At 37.8% G+C, this 18,992-nt stretch overlaps 1 protein-coding gene across 1 annotated transcript; it reads right to left on the minus strand.

Annotated features, from left to right (window-relative positions):
* Window positions 1-8,980: 8,980 nt before the first annotated feature.
* On the minus strand, window positions 8,981-10,012 carry LOC110876462 (extensin-like). The gene has a single exon (XM_022124635.1). It carries the CDS (start codon window positions 10,010-10,012, stop codon window positions 8,981-8,983), a length of 1,032 nt encoding a protein of 343 aa, XP_021980327.1.
* Window positions 10,013-18,992: the final 8,980 nt, after the last annotated feature.

The following is an 18,992-nucleotide window of genomic DNA, read 5'->3' on the forward strand; positions in this document are numbered from 1 at the left end:
ACGTCGCATTTTTGGAAAAGTTTCCAACAGTCGTTGGGCACTCGTTTGAATTTTAGTACGGCTTATCATCCTCAGACTGATGGTCAGAGTGAGCGTACTATTCAAACTCTGGAAGACATGCTTCGCGCATGTGCGATCGACTTAGGTGGTAGTTGGGATAAGAACCTACCACTGATTGAATTCTCCTACAACAATAGCTACCATTCCAGCATAAAGGCTGCGCCTTTTGAGGCCCTATACGGTAGAAAGTGTAGATCGCCCATTTGTTGGGCAGAAGTTGGAGATGTCCAGTTGTCTGGACCAGATATCGTCTTTGAGACGACAGACAAGATCGTTCAGATCCGTGATCGTTTGAAAGCTGCCAGGGATAGGCAGAAAAGTTATGCGGATCCTAAGCGCAAGGATTTTCACTTCGATGTAGGTGATAAAGTATTGCTTAAAGTATCGCCCTGGAAGGGTGTGATGCGATTTGGAAAGAAAGGCAAGCTAAGCCCGAGATACATAGGACCTTTCGAGATAATCGAACGTGTCGGGGCAGTCGCTTATAAGTTAAACTTGCCTGAAGAGCTTAGTGCTATTCATAATGTGTTCCACATCTGTAACTTGAAGAAGTGTTTCGCTGACGAATCACTGGTTATACCGCATACAGATATACACATAGACGAGAGTCTAAAATTTGTGGAAAAACCTTTGTCGATTGAGGATCGACAGGTAAAGAAGCTTCGAAGGAAGCACGTGCCTATTGTTAAGGTCAAGTGGGATGCCCGTAGAGGTCCCGAATACACGTGGGAAGTGGAATCCACGATGAAAGAAAAATATCCCCATTTGTTTGAATAAATCTCGGGGTCGAGATTTCTTTTAAGGGGGTGAGGATGTAACACCTCGAAAAATTTCGTCCAATAATGTCTTGACACGTGTCATAAGGTTCCGGTATGTGAAAACACACTTTAGGAGGACTAAAAGTGACAAACAGTGAAAACTATGGAACGTAAGGGTCCAAAGTGTCAACAATGGATAAATAGGCTCTATGATAACCCTACATAATGTTTATAACCTTAAACGGATGGTTCATGGATCATACGACGCGGAAATTGCACAAAAGTGAAGTATTGCAAACTATAGGGGCCAAAAGTGTCAACATGTTTAATTTACCTCTGAGTGAACTTTTGGCAGACCCGAAGCTTTGTAAAGCTAAAATATACTCACTAGAATATGTGATAAAAATTTCATGAAGTTTCGTTATCATATGAGAAAGTTATGGCCAAAACCGTACTTGAGGGGTTAAAAGCGTCAACGTCGAATTTTATGGCTTTTCGGGCGAGCGCAAAGTTAAACGAGGACATTACCATGTTGGTAAATGTCCAAGGGTTCTTAAAAACCAGATTCGGGGGTTTACGAGTCAAGATTCATGGCCAAATCATCGCAACCAAAGTACAGGGACCAAAACTGCAACAAATGGGCAAACTTTGGAGCTGCCAATAAACCCAGGTGCAGAATCCGCGAACATCAGCGATTTGGGTCCGAAATTAAGTGGGTAACAGCTGTTTTCACCTCCCAAAAGCTCCAATAACATTGCATGCATGCCTAGGCCACAGTAACCCCTTGCAAACATCAACAATTCAGCTTTAAATCTGATCCAAAGCTCATTTTACTAAACACTTGTGTTGTGAACAAGAACTTCCAAACTTGCAAAAGCTCTCAAGCATCTCTGAAGCATTTCTGGACATCAAGGCCAATTTCTAGTGTTAGCTTAACATCAATAGGACCTTGGTAAGCTTCTAATTCGATCTCTAATCCGTTCTTGCTTTGATTATTGCTAAAAGTCAAACTGCTTGATCATACACTTTGACTTTCTGATTAAACAAGTTTCAATCAGTCATTTCTCGAATTGAAACCAGATTTATGTTGGTATTTATGTGGGAAACAAACCCTCTAAAGGGTATTATCTGAATCCCACTACATGCATGCTAATTGTCGAGTCAAACGTGATTCTAAAAAGTCAACAGAAGTGATTTTTGAGAAAAATAGCTTAAATGGTAAAATAAATGACATGCAATCTGTTTGATCTTCATAGATAGCTTTATTATGAATATAAGAATGTATTTTACCACGATCAACTCGACAATCTATAGTATAGACACGAATCGGAACCGAAAGTCCTATAAAACGACTAATTCGTAGACTATCGATTCGGATTCGTACATGCATGTTTGAGATCTGTATTGGAGAGTATTTTTGACCATTTTTATTTTGGTAAAACTTTCTGGAATTTTTGTTGATTAAGTCTATGCTTAGCCGATTCGAATGCATGTTTCCGATTTATGCATAAAGTTGACTATTTTGCCCTTTTTGATATAAAACGTGATTTTTGGAAAAGTGAAAGAGTAGAAATCTTTATTTCTAATATATAAACTTGCACCGAAAATTTCGGATCAGTTGGTGGTCCAGATTTTGAGTTATGGCCATTAGCGTAAAACTATGTTCTTAATTTACATAAACGGCCCTTTTCGCATATGACCTATTTCTGGCCACGTTTTGGTATAAAACTTTTTACCAACTGATGTATTATAATATTCTGGGAATTTTGATGATTTTTAATTAATTTTTGGCTGAACGGATCCTAGATCGCCTAGTTATTTCGGGTTATGTCGGTTTTGACCGTTTAAGCCATAAAATGAGTTTTACACATCCTTTTGACCCGAAACCTTTTTCTACTGATTTCAAATGTTAAATAAATTATTTTGAGCCTTCTGGAAATATAAAAATCTCAGCTTTCATATATAAACCCGGAAACGGCTCTAAATCGCATATTTAGCGTTTTAAGCGCATAGTAAGCGTTATACTTGTTTTAAACATGTAAGACTTATACCTACTGATGTAATTAGCATATTTTCATATAATAACAGTAAGTATAAGTATATGATCTCAGATTTCCAGTTTTGGCATTTTTAGCCCTTGTGAATTTACTAAAATACCCCTACGGTGCATAGTTTGATTTTAAATGATAAATTTGATATATGGGTCATACCCTACTGTTATAATATGTTAAATGAGGTATATTTACTGTATGAACCAGACCCGAAACTCAGATTTCTAATTTGACTCTTTTATAATCTTTTAAAAAGACCAAAATGCCCTTCTAAGGCATAAATTGAGTTTAAAATTATTCCGGGCAATATAGAACATAACTTACTGATATTATATCATATTTAAAGCATATTATATCAGGGAACTTGCATTTGAATCATTTGTCTACCCGTATCGCCCTTTTCGCGTTCGGTTCGGTTTACGTAACTAGTTTGCGTAAATTGACCGAAACGGGTCAAACGATATCATTTTTATTTCAAAATCCAGAATGTATTTAGTATACCCATATTATACAAGTATTCAAACTTGTCGGGTCTAAATCACATTCTATCCGGTCTTTCGCTTAATCGTGCGTAAACCGTATCATTCTTAAAACTAACCGGTCAAAGCTTAGGCTTAAATAAAAGACCCGTTAGGAATCTAATAGGTTAATTATAAACCTTTGTTCCAGATTAGGAGGCCCAGTAAAAGCTACCACACTTACCGTTTGTGTTACATACTTGCTCAGGTAAATACATTTTGACTTATTTTCCCTATACGGGCTTGGGGTACGGTATTTAAAATACCGCTTGATCGGGCGCACAAGTCCTGCTCCTTATGGGTGTACAGTCTTGAATAGCTTGTGCGACTTCGTTTAAACAGTCTTGTCTTACTTTAGGCTTTGGGGGGTTATTGACCGTGTCCCGGATATCCTTGGCATTATCTTACGAGATGGCCACGACCAGAGCACGGGGTGTAGGCGTACACTCGGCGTGTATAACCCTTTAATGTGGTGTGTCATTTAATTCTTAGCCCGGACAGCAGATCCCGGGCCACCAAAGATACGAGTGCATGTAAATCGTTCACAAGTTTATATTATATAATTATCCCAAGTTAATAAAAATATTTATGCCTTGTGCATTTAAATCAATTTTCAATCATTTTCAAAATGAGTCAGTCGATTTGTATTTACCAATGTAAACTGACGTATTTTTCCCAAAAGGTTAAGTGCAGGTACTATACGAAAATAGGCTGGCTGTTTCCTAAGAGCGTCCACTATAGTCTCGCAAGCTCGGACGACAAATATCTGTTGAACAATATTTTATCTTATTTGTATTTGATCCGCCTGTGGATCCGTTTCAACTACTGTGATATTTATTATTGCAATTTATTTAAAAGTTGAAATGTATCTATTCTGCTTCCGCTGTGCATTATTATATTGTGTTGATTGTCTATGACGATGCCAACTACGTCACTGTACCCCACACCGGGCCCACCGGTGACACGTGGAAATCGGGGTGTGACATTTGGGGAGTCCCGAAACGATGAAAATGGAAATTGTGATTTAAACAAACTAGACACGTAACGCCAAACTTTCTTTATAAAACAAATCATTTTATATTAGTTAATGATGTATTGCAAAATACATATGTTTTCCATGTAGAGTTTGTACGGTTTTCGAGTCTATTTGTGTCGTTTTAGGTAGAATGTGTATATTGTTGATTAGTTCGTGTTTTCCATGTCTCAGGTGATAAAGAAAGCTGAAAAGAGTGAAAAACGAGCCGTATACCAAGAAAACCGAGTCCCGGAACGCGTTCGGGAGGCCAAGGTTTGAAAAGGCAAAAGATTCGAGGGAAAACACATAGTCGTGTCGTGCGATGAGGGAATAAAGGCCTCCCCGCGTGACACGAGGAGGAGATTGACCAGAGTTGACTTATGCAAGCTCGCGTCGCATGACCATGATACCTAATGCTCCCCGTGCGACGCAAGGAGCCTATTTCAACAAAATGTTACGGATTTTTTGCAAGGGTTGAGTTATAAAAAAACATAATTAATCATCATAATAAAAAAATATACCCATAACCTTAGACGAAATTGGAGATACTTGGACGAAAATTAGAGATCTTTCGGAGCAAATTCGAGCAAGACAAAGCATCATTCGAAGACTTAGGATCGTGTCAACTCGTGGTTTTTACATCCGGGTTTACTAGTTCTCTTATTATTCAACTTTAATCATGTTTTGCTACTTTGTGACGAATCTTGTTCTTGAATTCTTAAAAATGTTAGGCTAAAACTTCATGAACTACCTAGGTTAAGATGAACATATGTTACAGTTTCGATTTTTATCTTGTTTATGGGATTCTATTAAAGTAAAGACTTGTTGCCATGATTTGATGTATATGCGTATCTATACTTGTTTGATTCATGTTTATTGTTTCACATGTTCCTTGTTGAATGTCTTTCATATAATAGGTTTATGTTAGATCATTAACAATGTGTTTACAATTGGATTCTAAAATGATTAAAGGTATTCAATTCTAAACACCCTACGGTTGTGAATCGTTTCAGTTTAGTTTACATCTAGATTCTAGTGGGCACTCCAAACTTGAATCAGATCAATTCATACACACGTTTCCGTTGCCATTAAAAATTTAAATATACGTGTACGAAATAGGGCTGTCCAAAAAGCTCGTGGCTCGGAGCTTGCTCGAAGCTCGCTCGGATTTAGCTCGCAAAAAACTCGCTCGATATGGCTCGGTTAGAAAGTGAGCCTAGCTCGGCTCGTGACGAACCAAATTGGCTCGGTTTGGCTCGCTTGGTAGCTCGGCTTAGCACGAATTATTTTACTTATAATATATTTTATTTTAATATACATATAATATATTACAAAAAAGTGATTATTATTTACATGTATTTAGGATTGTAGTTTGATATCTATGACATATTTAAAGGTTGATTGTCATGCTAATGAACAAATATTGTATTTACTTGAAATATAAAACTTATTTTGCGTTGTTGAACGTGATTTTGGCTTGTAATGTATTAGGTTGAACGTATTTTGAATATGTTCTTTTGAAGTATTGAATAATATTTTAGAATACTGAATTTTGAGAGCTATGTATTAATTTTTATTTTTAAAATCGAGGCAAACTAAGCCGAGCCGAGCCAGCTCGGTTTAAAACCAAGCGAAGCCCGAGCTTAGATTTTCAGCTCGGTTTCAAATCTGAGCCGAGCCGAGCCAGCTCGGTCTATAATCGAGCCGAGCCCGAGCTTGCCCTAGCTCGGCTCAGCTCATGAACAGCCCTAGTACAAAACCCAACAATATCCATCTTTTTAATCTCATGTATTCCACTACCATTTATTAAATAAGTAGTATTCAGGACCCGGGCTTTGCGACGGGACTGTTAAATCGAATAAAAAGTAGAGGTAAAAATGTAGAAACATACACGCGCGTTCCAGTGTGTTAACTTGCAATAACTGCTCTGAAACATAAAACATATAAAAAAATAACCAGGTCGACTTATGACCAGCTCATTGCGGCAGGGCCGTTGAACAGCAAAACAAAAAAAATGTAAAAATTTTGAACCAAACACGTGCATTGCACGATGTTATTTTACAAAATTTAGACCGAAACGTAAAACAAAATATTTGTAAAAGATGGAAAGTATACGAGACTAAATTTGAAAATGGAAAATTGTTTGGATAAAAAATGAAAAATGTTTTGTGACAAAATTATAAAAGATAAAAACTATAGGGGTAGAAAGTGTAAAAATGTTGAATTGTAACTCCTATTTACAAATCAAAAGTTAGTAAAATTAAGAATACCTAAATGGATGGATGCCCCAAAAAATAAAAGTAATGTGTGCTTTAATTAATTATACATAAAGCTACATTAATTTATATAAAACTGAATAGCAAAACCAACCCACAAAACTATTTTATGAATTAATAAAGGGGGAATTAACTTAAACAAATAAATTTTATTTTTATAATTATTAAAAGGTATTGAAAATATTACTAAAATATGAAACTTATAATAATTAAAATACACCACAATAGGTATTGAAAATATTACCAAAATATGAAACATATGATACTTGAAATACACATTTCATTAACTTTAAAAAACTTCAATACTAGATAAAAAGGACCATATTTCACTTAAACTCACATCCCCACCTTTTCGCTCTCTCTAGTTTTTACTCGAGCATTACGCGCACATCAGTCCCGACAAGTGATGTTGTGACTTTAGGAAGAACTTCATTATTTTTCTTCTCTTGTCATTCCAAAGTCTCGTTTTTGTAGTGCTAATGACCTTTCTTGTTCATGAAATGCTCGTTCTTATGCTTTAAGTGCGTAGACTCTAGCTTTTTTCCCTCCTCCTAAATGTAAAATTAAATTAAATAAACAAATAATACATAATAATTAATCAAACAAATAATGTCAAATTAAATTACTTACATACCTTGATGCGCAGCTTCACATAAAACTGATCCAGCTTTTCGGCATCTTTGTTAGGATCTGAGTTTGCTTGATTGTGTTGTTTTAGTGAGATGGAGATGGGAGAAGATAAAATAAAGATATAATATGCAACAGAATGAAGTAAGACTTTATAACACAATCAAGAAAAGATTAGTTTTCATCATACAAGCTTTCATTAGTCAAAAGATTGAATATACAATGTTTAGACTTATGCATGCATGAACACTAACTCCCCCTAAGCCCGAGCTCACAATGTTTGTTCGTATAAGATGAGTGTGTGCAAAGAGTTAATAGAACAATACATGGACTGTCTATTTTTAGTACAATCCTAAACACTGTGGCATCTTTGCTAACATCACCTAGACATTGATATCTAACAATCTTAACAAACTCTAAACACTGATGCAATAAAGACACTGTTACATTAATACACTGATTAGCTAAACTCTGATGATGCTATCCGCTGATGATACTCAAACACTGATGAGGCTAAGCAATGCTTTCCATTAAGGTTTATCGGGACTTGACTTTAGCAGTACTTTGACACCAGCAATTGATTGGTCTTCAACAATCTTTGCAACCAACAGAGCTTTGCTTCAACAGTCTTTTCAAAACAACAGTCTTTAGAGATCATCAGTTGTTGAGTGCCACTGCCATTGGAGGGAATTAATATTCAAACACTGTTATTGGTGATCATCTGTTGAGAACTTAGTATTTTTGGGTCTGATGGGTTTCTTGGGAGAAGTTTTATTTGTGATGAGTTTGGGGATTATGGTCTGCTTGCCAACTTTTTGAGTGTTTCTGACACTTGAGCTTGAAGTTGTATAGAAGCATCATCCAATCCAAATTGTAACTGATTTCTGATATCCTCTTTTCTGAATTTGGCATCCCTCTTTTCATCTTCCTCATCAATCAGTTGTTGTCTTTTTCTTTGGTTCAAGACACTGATGGATACATCTGATGATGAGAACAACTTTTTAGAAGAATGAGTCTGCTGAGGCCTATCAGCAGTGGTTTCATCGTCATACATTGGCTTCTTAGGAAGGGTTGGATCAGTCTTTCTAAGCTCTTCTAACTTTTTGTAAGTTAGATCAACATCTTGCTTAGTCCATCTTGCAATGGATCTAGCAGTCCCATAACCAGCTGCTACAAGTTCTGCTCTCTTCCTTTTATACCTCAAAGCTTCATCCATATCAACCTTCTTATGTTTGTTCTAGTTGGGTGCAGATTTCTTCATTTGAGGATCCTTGTTCATCATCTCAATTCTATTTACTTCTTCTTTGAGATCTTCAAGAGGCCAGTCTTTGAATTGATACTTGAAGGCTTTATAGGGCTTGTCTCTCATGATGATATCCAGATAATCAATCCTCAGTTCCTTTTGAAGACCAGCATTGAGTGGCAGTTCTGACATAGACTTACTCAGGTCTCTAGCAAAGTCTTCCAATTTTCTGACCTTACTAAGCTCATGTTGATAAGTGCCCTGGTAATTCCTGTCATCTTTCCCTTTACTCACATACTTAGCAATCAGCTCAGCTTGTTTAGCTTTCATCTTTAAATATTCATCAGTATTATGAGGTTTGCTGAAGCCTTGTAGTGATAGGAAAATTCTTTTGGATGGATCATCCTCTTTGTAAAATTAAATCATTTCATTCTAAACTGCAAGCAGTTCCAGAGGATATTTAACTGCCAATGGAATGTTTTGTGAGGTGTAAGCAATGGGTAGTTGGTTGATTGGGTTGGTTTGTGGAGGTGATGAAGGTGGAATGAAAGGAGTAGATGATATAGGGATTGGTGCTGGTATTTCCTTTTCTTCTTCATGCACCATGAACTTTCTTTTTCTTGTATAGACATACTTTGGAGGAGGAGGAGTTTTTGATGGAGAATATGCTATGGGTGTAAGGGTTGTTTGTGATGGGAATCTTTGAGGTGTTGGTGGTTTTGTTGATGGTGGAGAAACAAAATGGGTAGAATCAGTGGTTTGACTAACAACTGTTGAAACCACCGGTGTCTCAACAGCTGTTGTCTTAACATCTGATGATGCTTTTGGTGCATCAACATCTGTTGCTATGGAAGATGGTGGTGGTGACGAGGGATTTGTTTTCTGCTTTTTATGAGGTGGTTTTTGTGGTGAAGGTTTAGGTTTGGATGTATCAGTGTTTGGCTTTTTGGAACCAGCAGTGGTTGGCTTTTGTGGTTGTGATTTAGGTTTAGGGAATGTGGCAATGGGAGGGTTGTTGCTTCTGAATGATTTTCTTCTGTTTAAGGTTCCAATGTTTAGCACTTTGTTTTCTTTCTTCACCCTTTTCTCCAATTCCTGCCTTAGAACATGTTGTCTACTTTCTTTTGTATCCCTTCTCTTCTGCTTTGCTTCAATCTCCTTATCTGCCTGTTTGTTAATGGTTTCATCAACTCCTTTTTTCTTACCACTGTCAGATTTTCCAGAAGATTTTGCAGAGGTCTTCTTGGCAGGCTCTGGCTTTTGTTTTGGCTGATTCCTTGGTATAGGTTTGCCAAAGTTTTTCATAGAATCATTCTCCCCCTTTAAGGCATCATCTTCATCATCTTTTTCAAAGATTGGTGCAGGGGTAGTGCCAGTTATCTTTGCAAGCGATTCTTTGATGCCCTTGATATCAGCCTGTTTGTCTTTGTATCTTGCATCAACCATAAATCTGATCAACTCCATGTGTGAGTTGTGGTTGATTTCATCCAGTTCCCTTTGAGCTGCAAGAATGGGTTATACTAAGTTCCAAAGCTCTTGGGATAACTGCTGAGGAGAAGGTTGACTTTTGGAAGCATCCACCAACTGCTTCATTAGATCTTTCATTTCTCCAACAGTTGTTTAAATGTTGGACATCCTCTCCGTCAAATCCTTGTATTTTAATTCAGCACCTAAGTTAATAGGATCATCTAAATTCCCACCAGAGGTGGTTATATTTGCTTTTGAAACAGGAGGAGTCTCCAAGTTTTCATTTGCAGATGCACCTTGTTCTTGGTTTCGAGGACTTCCCTCTGCATCAGTGGTTACCTTAGAAAGCACACCAGTGGTTAACTTGAACACACCAGTGGTTACCTTGGTAGACACAGTAGTGGTTGCCTTCAAGGGAGTCTGACTGATGAAACTACTGTCCAAATGTAGATCAGTGGATCCAACATCTGTAGTAGCTACTCCACTTGAACTACTAACAAGAATTTCAGGAAATTCAAGTGGTGTATCCTCCTCGGCTGTTTGTGGGTTAGCCAATTGAATAGGTTCAGACACAGCCAATGTTGAAGTTGTACTCTCAGTAATGTGTTGGTGAGAGGGGCTTTTTATGTCTGAATTTCAAAGGCCTTAAACAGTGGTATAATGGTAGGTGGAATAGGAGATGAAGGGAGTGGTGTTGAAAGAGACATTGCCCCAGGAGAAGGGCTTTTAAACATACTCTCAAGTGAGGGTAATGTTTCATATTGTGGTGTCCCTATGCTTACAACATGTTCCTTTTGTGAGGAATCATGAGGAGTTGAGGTTTCAGGTTGAGATCTTTCCATATGTTGTGAGGAAGTAGCAACAGTGGCTTCTAGTGACATTTGTGTTGTCACAGGGTTAACATCTGGGATCTCATCTTCCAGAGAACCCTTATTTGTGGGTTTGGTGGGGTTTTTGGTTTTTGTTTTGGTCTTTTTGGGTTTGGATGGTGGGGGTTTCACAGCAGTGGTTGTGGTGCTGTGATCAACATGAGCAATGGGCTTAGCAACAGAGGTTTGAGGAGCAGATCTGGACTCATCTAAATTTTGCTCAGACCCCTTTGCTTGTGTTTTGGAAACTTTTGACTATTTTGCTATTAGGCGAGTAAAGGTTTCAGAAGAAAGAATGTTTATTTAAAAGGTGTTCTTTGTTCAAAAGCTTTTTGAGGAACTTTCTTTTGCAACTAATAGCTCAAGAACCTTGGGAACAAAATCAGTAAACAATGCTTGGTTGTAGTTAAAATCTGTTTTTGACATAATGGCATACCCTAAGTATTGAATTTTTAATGGTATTTCATTGAAAGCAGTTGTTTCGTTTGAAAGACAAGTGAGCAGGGTATGGAACAAAAATTCATGGGTGGTGGAAAATTTCCTTTAAACATTGTTGCGTTTGTTAATTGTCCATTATACCCTCTTTCAATCAAATCTAATTGATACTCACCTTTTGGAAAAGAAGTTTTACCTGCAAGATCATTCATCTGAAATACTTCTGAAATGGTAATGGGGGTTATTGCTACCAAGACACCTCCTACTTTTGAGGTGATTCCCTGTGGCTTTTTGTCTTGTTCTTGTACTTCGGCATTTGACCATAAATCACGCAGTGTGTCTTGATAAATGGGTGCATCACATGTGAGTAAAGTTTTGTATTTTAAAGATGACAGATTGTCGATTATTTAGTGGAACTCTGTATTCTTGTCTGTTTTCTCAAACGTACAGAGGTGGTTGTGGGGGTGTTTGATGATTAGAGCCATGATCGGAAGTAGAAAATTGCGTATGGTTGAAGAAGAATGAAGAAGAAGATGGTAACCGCTTTATAGAATTTTTGAATTCGATACAACAGTGAAAGCTCTGTTTGGGAGTTAATCAGGGTTTTATAAAAGGGAAAAGGTGAATGCTGACGTGGCAGCGATTTCAAAGCAGACGGTTAACATTTGCCCACGTGGCAACCTCTGATGAAAAGGTGGATGACAGTTGTTTGGAAACCACTGTTGGGCAACACCAGTGGTTGGGAACAGTGTATGAAGTGTCAGTGGCTGATTTTTGTCTATCAGTAGATAAACATCAGTGGTTGAAGCAACTGATGTGTAGTCAACAGTGGTCAACAAAGGAATGGAGAAATAGAGGTTGTCTTTCAACACTGGGTGAATTTTCAACCATCAGAGGTTTAAAACAAGCAGTGGATATGAACAGACTTTTAAGGATTTATGAAAAGATTTCATTTTAGCTATTTTTAAGGGTGGATTTTTAATTTTCTGAAAACATTTTAATGCTTTTTATTCAAGGAAAAGAACGTTTTTGCCTTCTAGTCCAAGTAAAGCATGCCAATTCTTGAGACCAAACTTTCAAAGGTAGATGTGTCTAATGCTTTTGTTAGTACATCTGCCAGTTGATCTTTTGTTGGAACATGATGCAGAGAAATTAAACCTTTTTCACAGCAATCCCTCACAAAGTGATGTCTGATGTCAATGTGTTTGGTGGTTGAATGGGATACTGGATTTTTGATGATATTTTTAGCTGCTTGACTGTCCAACAAGAGAGGAGTCTTTAGAGCAGTAACTGGTTTTGAAGCCACAACAGTTGGGCTGTACAGCTTGCAGCAGCAATGTATTCTGCTTCAGCAGTGAATGTGGAAACAACTGCTTGCTTTTTGCTTTGCCAAGACACTAAGCAATTGCTTAGAAATTGACACCCTCCTGATGTAGACTTCCTGGTGGAGTTGCATCCAGCAAAATCACTGTCTGAGAAACCTGAAAGCTTGACATTCCCATTAGCAGGATACCAGATACCAAGTGTGGGAGCACCTTTTATGTATCTGAATATTCTTTTTACAACAATGAGATTAGACTTCCTAGGTGCTGACTGGGATCTGGCACAAACACATGTTGCAAACATGATGTCTGGCCTTGATGCAGTTAGGTACAATAAAGACCCAATCATGCTTCTATATAAGGTCTGATCTACCAAGTCATCTTTTTCATTAGACATGACAAGCTTTGTGGTTGCCATGGGTGTACTACATGGTTTACAATCATTCATGTCAAATTTGTTTAAAAGATCTTTTACATATTTGCTTTGATGAATGAAGGTACCATTTTGCAATTGCTTAACTTGGAGACCAAGAAAGCATTGGAGTTCACCCATTGCACTTATTTCAAACTCTGATGTCATGAGTTGTCTGAACTCTTCACACAGAACTCATCCAACTCCTTGTTTCTAAACTATGTTCCATTATCACTTATAAAGATTTTTACTGGCAAGTCAAATTGCTTTTCAACCTGTTTAACAAAGTCTTGCAAGATACCTGCAGTCTCATCCTTAGAGTGTAAAAAGTAAGTCCATGTAAAGCTAGAAAAATCATCTACAATGACCAAACATCATCTTTTCTTTTTCAAACTCATGATTTTTACTGAGCCAAACAAATCCATGTGCAACATTTGCAAACACTTGGTTGTTTTGGACTCTTCAATGGACTTGTATGAGCTTTTATGTTGTTTACCTTTTAGACAGGAAACACAATGCTCTGAACAAGTAAAAAGTTACTGTGGAAGACCTCTTACAAGGCCTTATTTTGAGAGTGTAGTGATAGTCTTAAGATTTGTGTGCCCAAGTCGCCTGTGCCATAATTCTATCTCTTTGTTAGAGGCAGCTGAGAACAGACAAGCATCAGCCACTGGATTATCTTTTGACATATCAAATACATACACATTACCACTCCTTTGAGCAACAAGCTGTGTTTTACCCCCGCTATGATTTCTTCTATCTTTTTTACCATTTCTGACCCAACAATCTTACAGCTATCCTTAGTGAAGAATGACCCATAGCCTTTGTCACTCATTTATGAAACACTAAGGGGGGTAGGGGTGGGATAACTCACACCTAATTCCATCACTCACAACATCCAATCAGGTTCTGCCATGTCATCAACCATTATTTCCATCACTCACACCCCTTTTTGCTAGAAATGGTCATCACTTGTACAAATTCCATCACTCACAAGTTTTTTTATTTTTTATTTTTTTAAATTATAAATTAACAATAAAACACTAAAATTATAAATTATGAATTTCATTTAAATAAAATGTAAATTACAAACTAAAAAAATAAACGTTGGAAAAAAGACCGACTTAAACGGATGGCATGTCCCACCCCCACCTTTCACAAATCTCGCGTTTTTGTTGAATGACGATCGACTTAAACGGTTCGTCGAGATGGGTGTGCGGCTCACACAAGATTTTTAAATCATTTTGTATTTCTACTGCTTTCAAGTGTCCTATATACACATGCTCGCGTTCAAGTTTTGCGGACATAAGTTTTTCTCTTCTTGCTATTTCCTCCAATTTCGCCGCTTCGATATTGGAGATCGATTCCGCCACCGCTTCCTTTCCTTTACCTGACGATTCACCACTTTTCCTTCGGCGCGGCCTTGTAGGTGTATCTTCTTGAGCGGGTTCGTCATCCGGTTGATTGGGTTCCTCAATGGGGTTGATGTTCAGATTCATTTTGGGGAAGTTATCCGACGCGGAAGTCGTGTAGTTCCCCGAGTCGGAGTTCTTTGATCTTTTCGGACCTCTTTTTTTTGGAGCCGTTGGCCCAGCCAAGTCGACCAAATCAACCGGTACCCACTTCGGGTGATTTCTCGCAACCTCCCATGCCGCAATGTGTGGAAAAGTCCTCTTTTTGTATGTTGTGCAATACTCGGCAATGGCGGCTTGCATGATAGTATTTTCACTTGATCCACTCTGTTGTATTCGAGTCTACAAAAAATGAAATCCGTTTTTTAAAAAAAAAACTGTAAACTGTTTTTTAAAAAACTGAAAACTGTTTTTATAAAATTCTGTTTTTTATAAAATTCTGTTTTTTTTTTAACTGAAAACTGTTTTTTAAAATTCTGTTTTTTTAAAAACTATTTTATTAAACTGTTTTTTTTTATGTAAACTGTTTTTTTATATAAAATGTAAACAGTTTTTTACATAAAATGTAAAGAGTTTTTATAAAAAATAAAAAAACAGTTTTAAATAAAAAAACCATACCACTTGAATGAAACAACCGTTGAATTTGCTAATTTTCCGGTTCAAATCCCCCCATTTCGACGTCATTTTATCCATGTTTCGTTCGGTTGAACCGGGGAGTTTGTTAAAATGAGCGATGACCCGTCTCCAAAACATGTCTTTTTTTTGTCGTTGGAAATTCTCTTGTTTTCGGAGATGTGCAAGTAAGCCTTGACCAATGCGACCTCCTCCTCGCTAGTCCATGATCTCCGACCGGCTGGCGGCACAACTTCTTGAACGTCGTCTTCTTCTTCTTCCTCATCTTCTTCTTCTTCTTGAATGTCATCCTCATCTTCATCATCATCGAAACTTGGTTGTGGTTCGCGGTACTGACTAGAAAAACGATGAATGAGCGTCTCATCTTCTAGCGGATCGACTTGGTGCGATTGCGGTTGAAATTGTTGAAACGGTTGGGAAAGAAATTGTTGAGGTTGATACGGTGGAACGAACAGTGGGTTTTGATACGGTGGAGATTGAAAGTGAGGAAATTGTTGGGTTTGAAAGATTGGATATTGTTGGGTTTGAAATTGTGAGTTTTGGTCGGGTTCGTCTTGCAGCCTAAAGCGCGCCGGCTCGCCAAGATTCGCTCGAACCTTGGGTTTTGCGGGATTTCTCTTCGTACCCGAACCTCTTTTTTTCGAACCCGCACATCTCTTGCTTGAACCTTCCATGTTTGTTGTAAAAATTTTTGGATTGAGATACATAATTTTTTTGAATTCACCTGTGGAGTTTTTTTGATTTTGTGGAATGAGTTGGAAGATTGGTTTGTGAATTTATATAAAAAACCCAGTCAAAGTTCATGCCAAACAGTCATAAAAACGGTGACTTTTTGATTTCTCCAACGCGTCAAATTCTCAACGCGTTTAAACATTAACGCGTTAAAGTTGAGGGCAGCGACGGTGTTTGCATTTGTTCCACGCGTGGAAATGGTTCATCACGCTTCCACCCCTGGTGCTCTAAGGAGGTTAAACTTCAGATTGACATTCTCAAACTTGAGCTTCCCAGCCTGAACTATCCCTGATCCCAACACCTTTCCTTTTGAATTGTTACCAAAGGATATATCACCCCCTCCATGTTTTTTGAAATCTTTGAGTAGGGCTCTACATCCTGTCATGTGCCTGGAGCCTCCATTATCTACATACCATAAGCTACCTAAGCATGCAGAAGCTCCCTACACATAAAGTAAACAATTAGTTCAGGTGGGTCTCCAAAGCCAATAAGGCTTTGGATGGGGTCACAGATAGGTCAGCCTCAAGTCTAGGAGCATGGACAGTGGTTAGGTCAGGGTTTTGAACAGATTTTTGAGCGTTTTTCTTTAACCACTGTTGTGGACCATCTCCTGTCAGATGTTGAAAACCAAAAGGATGCCTATTCACTTTGGGCTTAGAGGGCCTTTTATAGGCTTCATAAGCATGTGTGACCTTTTGGTATAATGGTTGACCATGTCCTATTGGGAACTGGTTTAAAGGTAGTACATCTGTCACTTGTACCTCTCTGGGAGCAGAGGTTTTGTTCAACTGTTATAACAGCTGTTTGGGCAGGCACAAAAGTCTGTTTGTTTTTGGTGGAAGGTTTTTATGGACTCTCCAGTGTTTTTGAAGTGTACTCTTTTCTTTTAATCTCAAAAGTTTTGAGGTACACACATTCTTGAGTAAGATGGTTGGTTTTTCCACAAATTATGCACTTAGGTGCAGACTCAATGGCACCTGTTTTGTTGATATCATATGCTTTTAAAAGAAAACAGTCTTTTGTAGCATGGTTTCTTTTCTCACAAAAATCACAAAACAGGTTTTTAATCTTTTCTCTTCTCTATCTCTTTTCAACTTCCTTTGCAACAGAGCTTTTAACCTCTGTTGGGATGTCTTTTAGAGGAACAACCTTAGCCTTGGGTGCTTTGACACCCTCAATTGTGGAAAAATCCATTAGCTTAAAGTTTTCAAGGATGTCACATTCATCAGACCAGGTGGGTTTGAATTGATATTTTTCTGTCTCTTCAAAAGTTGATGACCCTTCTGGTTTTTCTAAAATGATTTTGTTTCCATTTTTACCAGTGACTTTTATCTCTTGACCAACCATGTTTGTGGGAATTACTTCAACTAAGCTAGAATCAATTTCAGCAGTGTTTTCAGTTTGGTCATGTTTTCTAAAGCCAATGCCAAACTTTACATTGCTCTTGACCTGCTTTTCCAGCATCAGTTCATAACCTTTACAAGACTCCACCATTTTTCACAAGTGATTTGGGTGGATTCAAGCTCCTTTTTGCAAACTTGGTATTTTTCTACCATAGTTTGGAGTTGGTCTTTGGTTATGTTGTGTTCATGTTTCAGACTGCTGATTTCATTTTCTTTTTCACCTCTTTAAAAGTTTTCTTAAATTGTACTTCATATTTTAAAATCTTGTTTCTAAGTTTTTCATTCACCTCTTTTATGTTTGCAAAGGCAATAATTCATTTATCTGAACATAAGTTTTTCAAGATCTAAGGTAATACCTTAGCAGCAGCCATCATGGCACAGTCACATTCATCCTTACACACTCTAGCATCCCATGGATCAGCAAGAGGTTCCAGCAGAGGTTCAGTTTCCTTCTTCTCTAACATTTGTTCACCAACAACAGCAGTAACCACTGTTTCAGCAATTTCATCCACTTCTTCAGATCTGGACTCCACTTCCTCAGATTCTTTCCCTTCTGGTATTATTGACTCTAATGCCATGAAACAAAATTCATTAGGGGAAACACCAGGATTAGCAATTAGAGCAAAATTTTCATCAATTAAATCATTAGGCATACTGCCCCAATCAACAAAGCCCTGTGTAAAGAAACTCTGTTGACTGGCCTCTGCTGAGGCAGATGTTTGTGCAGTTTGTTGTGGTGCAGGTTGCACTTGAACTTGAGATACAGGGGCTTGCACATATTGAATCTGTGGAACAGTGGTTGAACATATTACACTGGAACAGTGTTTACAGGATGTGAAAAATGGGCAGTGTTTTGCATATGAAGAGCAAGGGTATATTGGGAATAGTGCACAATGCTTTGTGTGTTTTGAGGTCTTGGACTAGGGTGAGTGATGATTGGACCACTGTTTTTACTCCTACATTCCCTAGAAAAATGACCAAGCCTATCACACTTATAGCACTTGATATTTGACTTATCCAACCCCACCTTCAAATTCCCATGCAATCCTGGAAACTTTCTACTAGTCCTTTTATAAAACTTGCTTGTTCTAACACTCAAAAAGGTAAGCTGATGCAAAATGTCCATCTCTTCCAGATCAGTGGGATCAAAATGTTGGAGGTCATTGAGTTCAAAGGATAAGTTATCAGAGATCTGGTTTTCCCCATTAGTTGTGAAAGCATAATTGGGTGAGTAAGGCTCAAAGTTGAAGGCTCCACCTGCAGTTATGTCAATATATTGATCATAACTCTGATCCTTACTACCACCAGATGACTCTTCTTGACCCATAAGTGTTATGTTACCAAAAGAGTAACCATCAGCCACTTTTCCAGATTCCTGCAACTTCTTTTTCTGGTTCAGCTCTCTTTCATATGTGAGAAGCCTACCGTGAAGTTGGGTCAGACTTAACTCTTTAAAACCCAAGAATTTCTGGTCACAAAAGCTATAGTGTCCCACTTTTCTGGTAATGATCTAAGCAACCTACTATTTAAAGTGGATTTGGCATATTCAAAATTAACCAGTTTTAGTTCACTAATGAGACAGCTAAACCTTTTAAACTGTTGGGTCAATGACTCTCCCTTAACATGATAGAATGTTTCATATTGTTGGTTTAAAACCTCTCTGTTGTTTTCAATAACCTCTTTTGTCCCACCAAATTGCTCTTTAACTGCATCCCATATCTCTTTAGCACTGTTACAGTGTAACAGGCCAGCATATATG

This window comes from Helianthus annuus, chromosome 6 (assembly GCF_002127325.2).
Source record: "Helianthus annuus cultivar XRQ/B chromosome 6, HanXRQr2.0-SUNRISE, whole genome shotgun sequence".
Taxonomy (NCBI): domain Eukaryota; kingdom Viridiplantae; phylum Streptophyta; class Magnoliopsida; order Asterales; family Asteraceae; genus Helianthus; species Helianthus annuus.

Bases quoted from the DNA above. Each gene is read 5' to 3' on its own strand.
- LOC110876462 (XM_022124635.1), bottom strand. From the start codon at position 10,012: ATGGAGTTGATCAGATTTATGGTTGATGCAAGATACAAAGACAAACAG.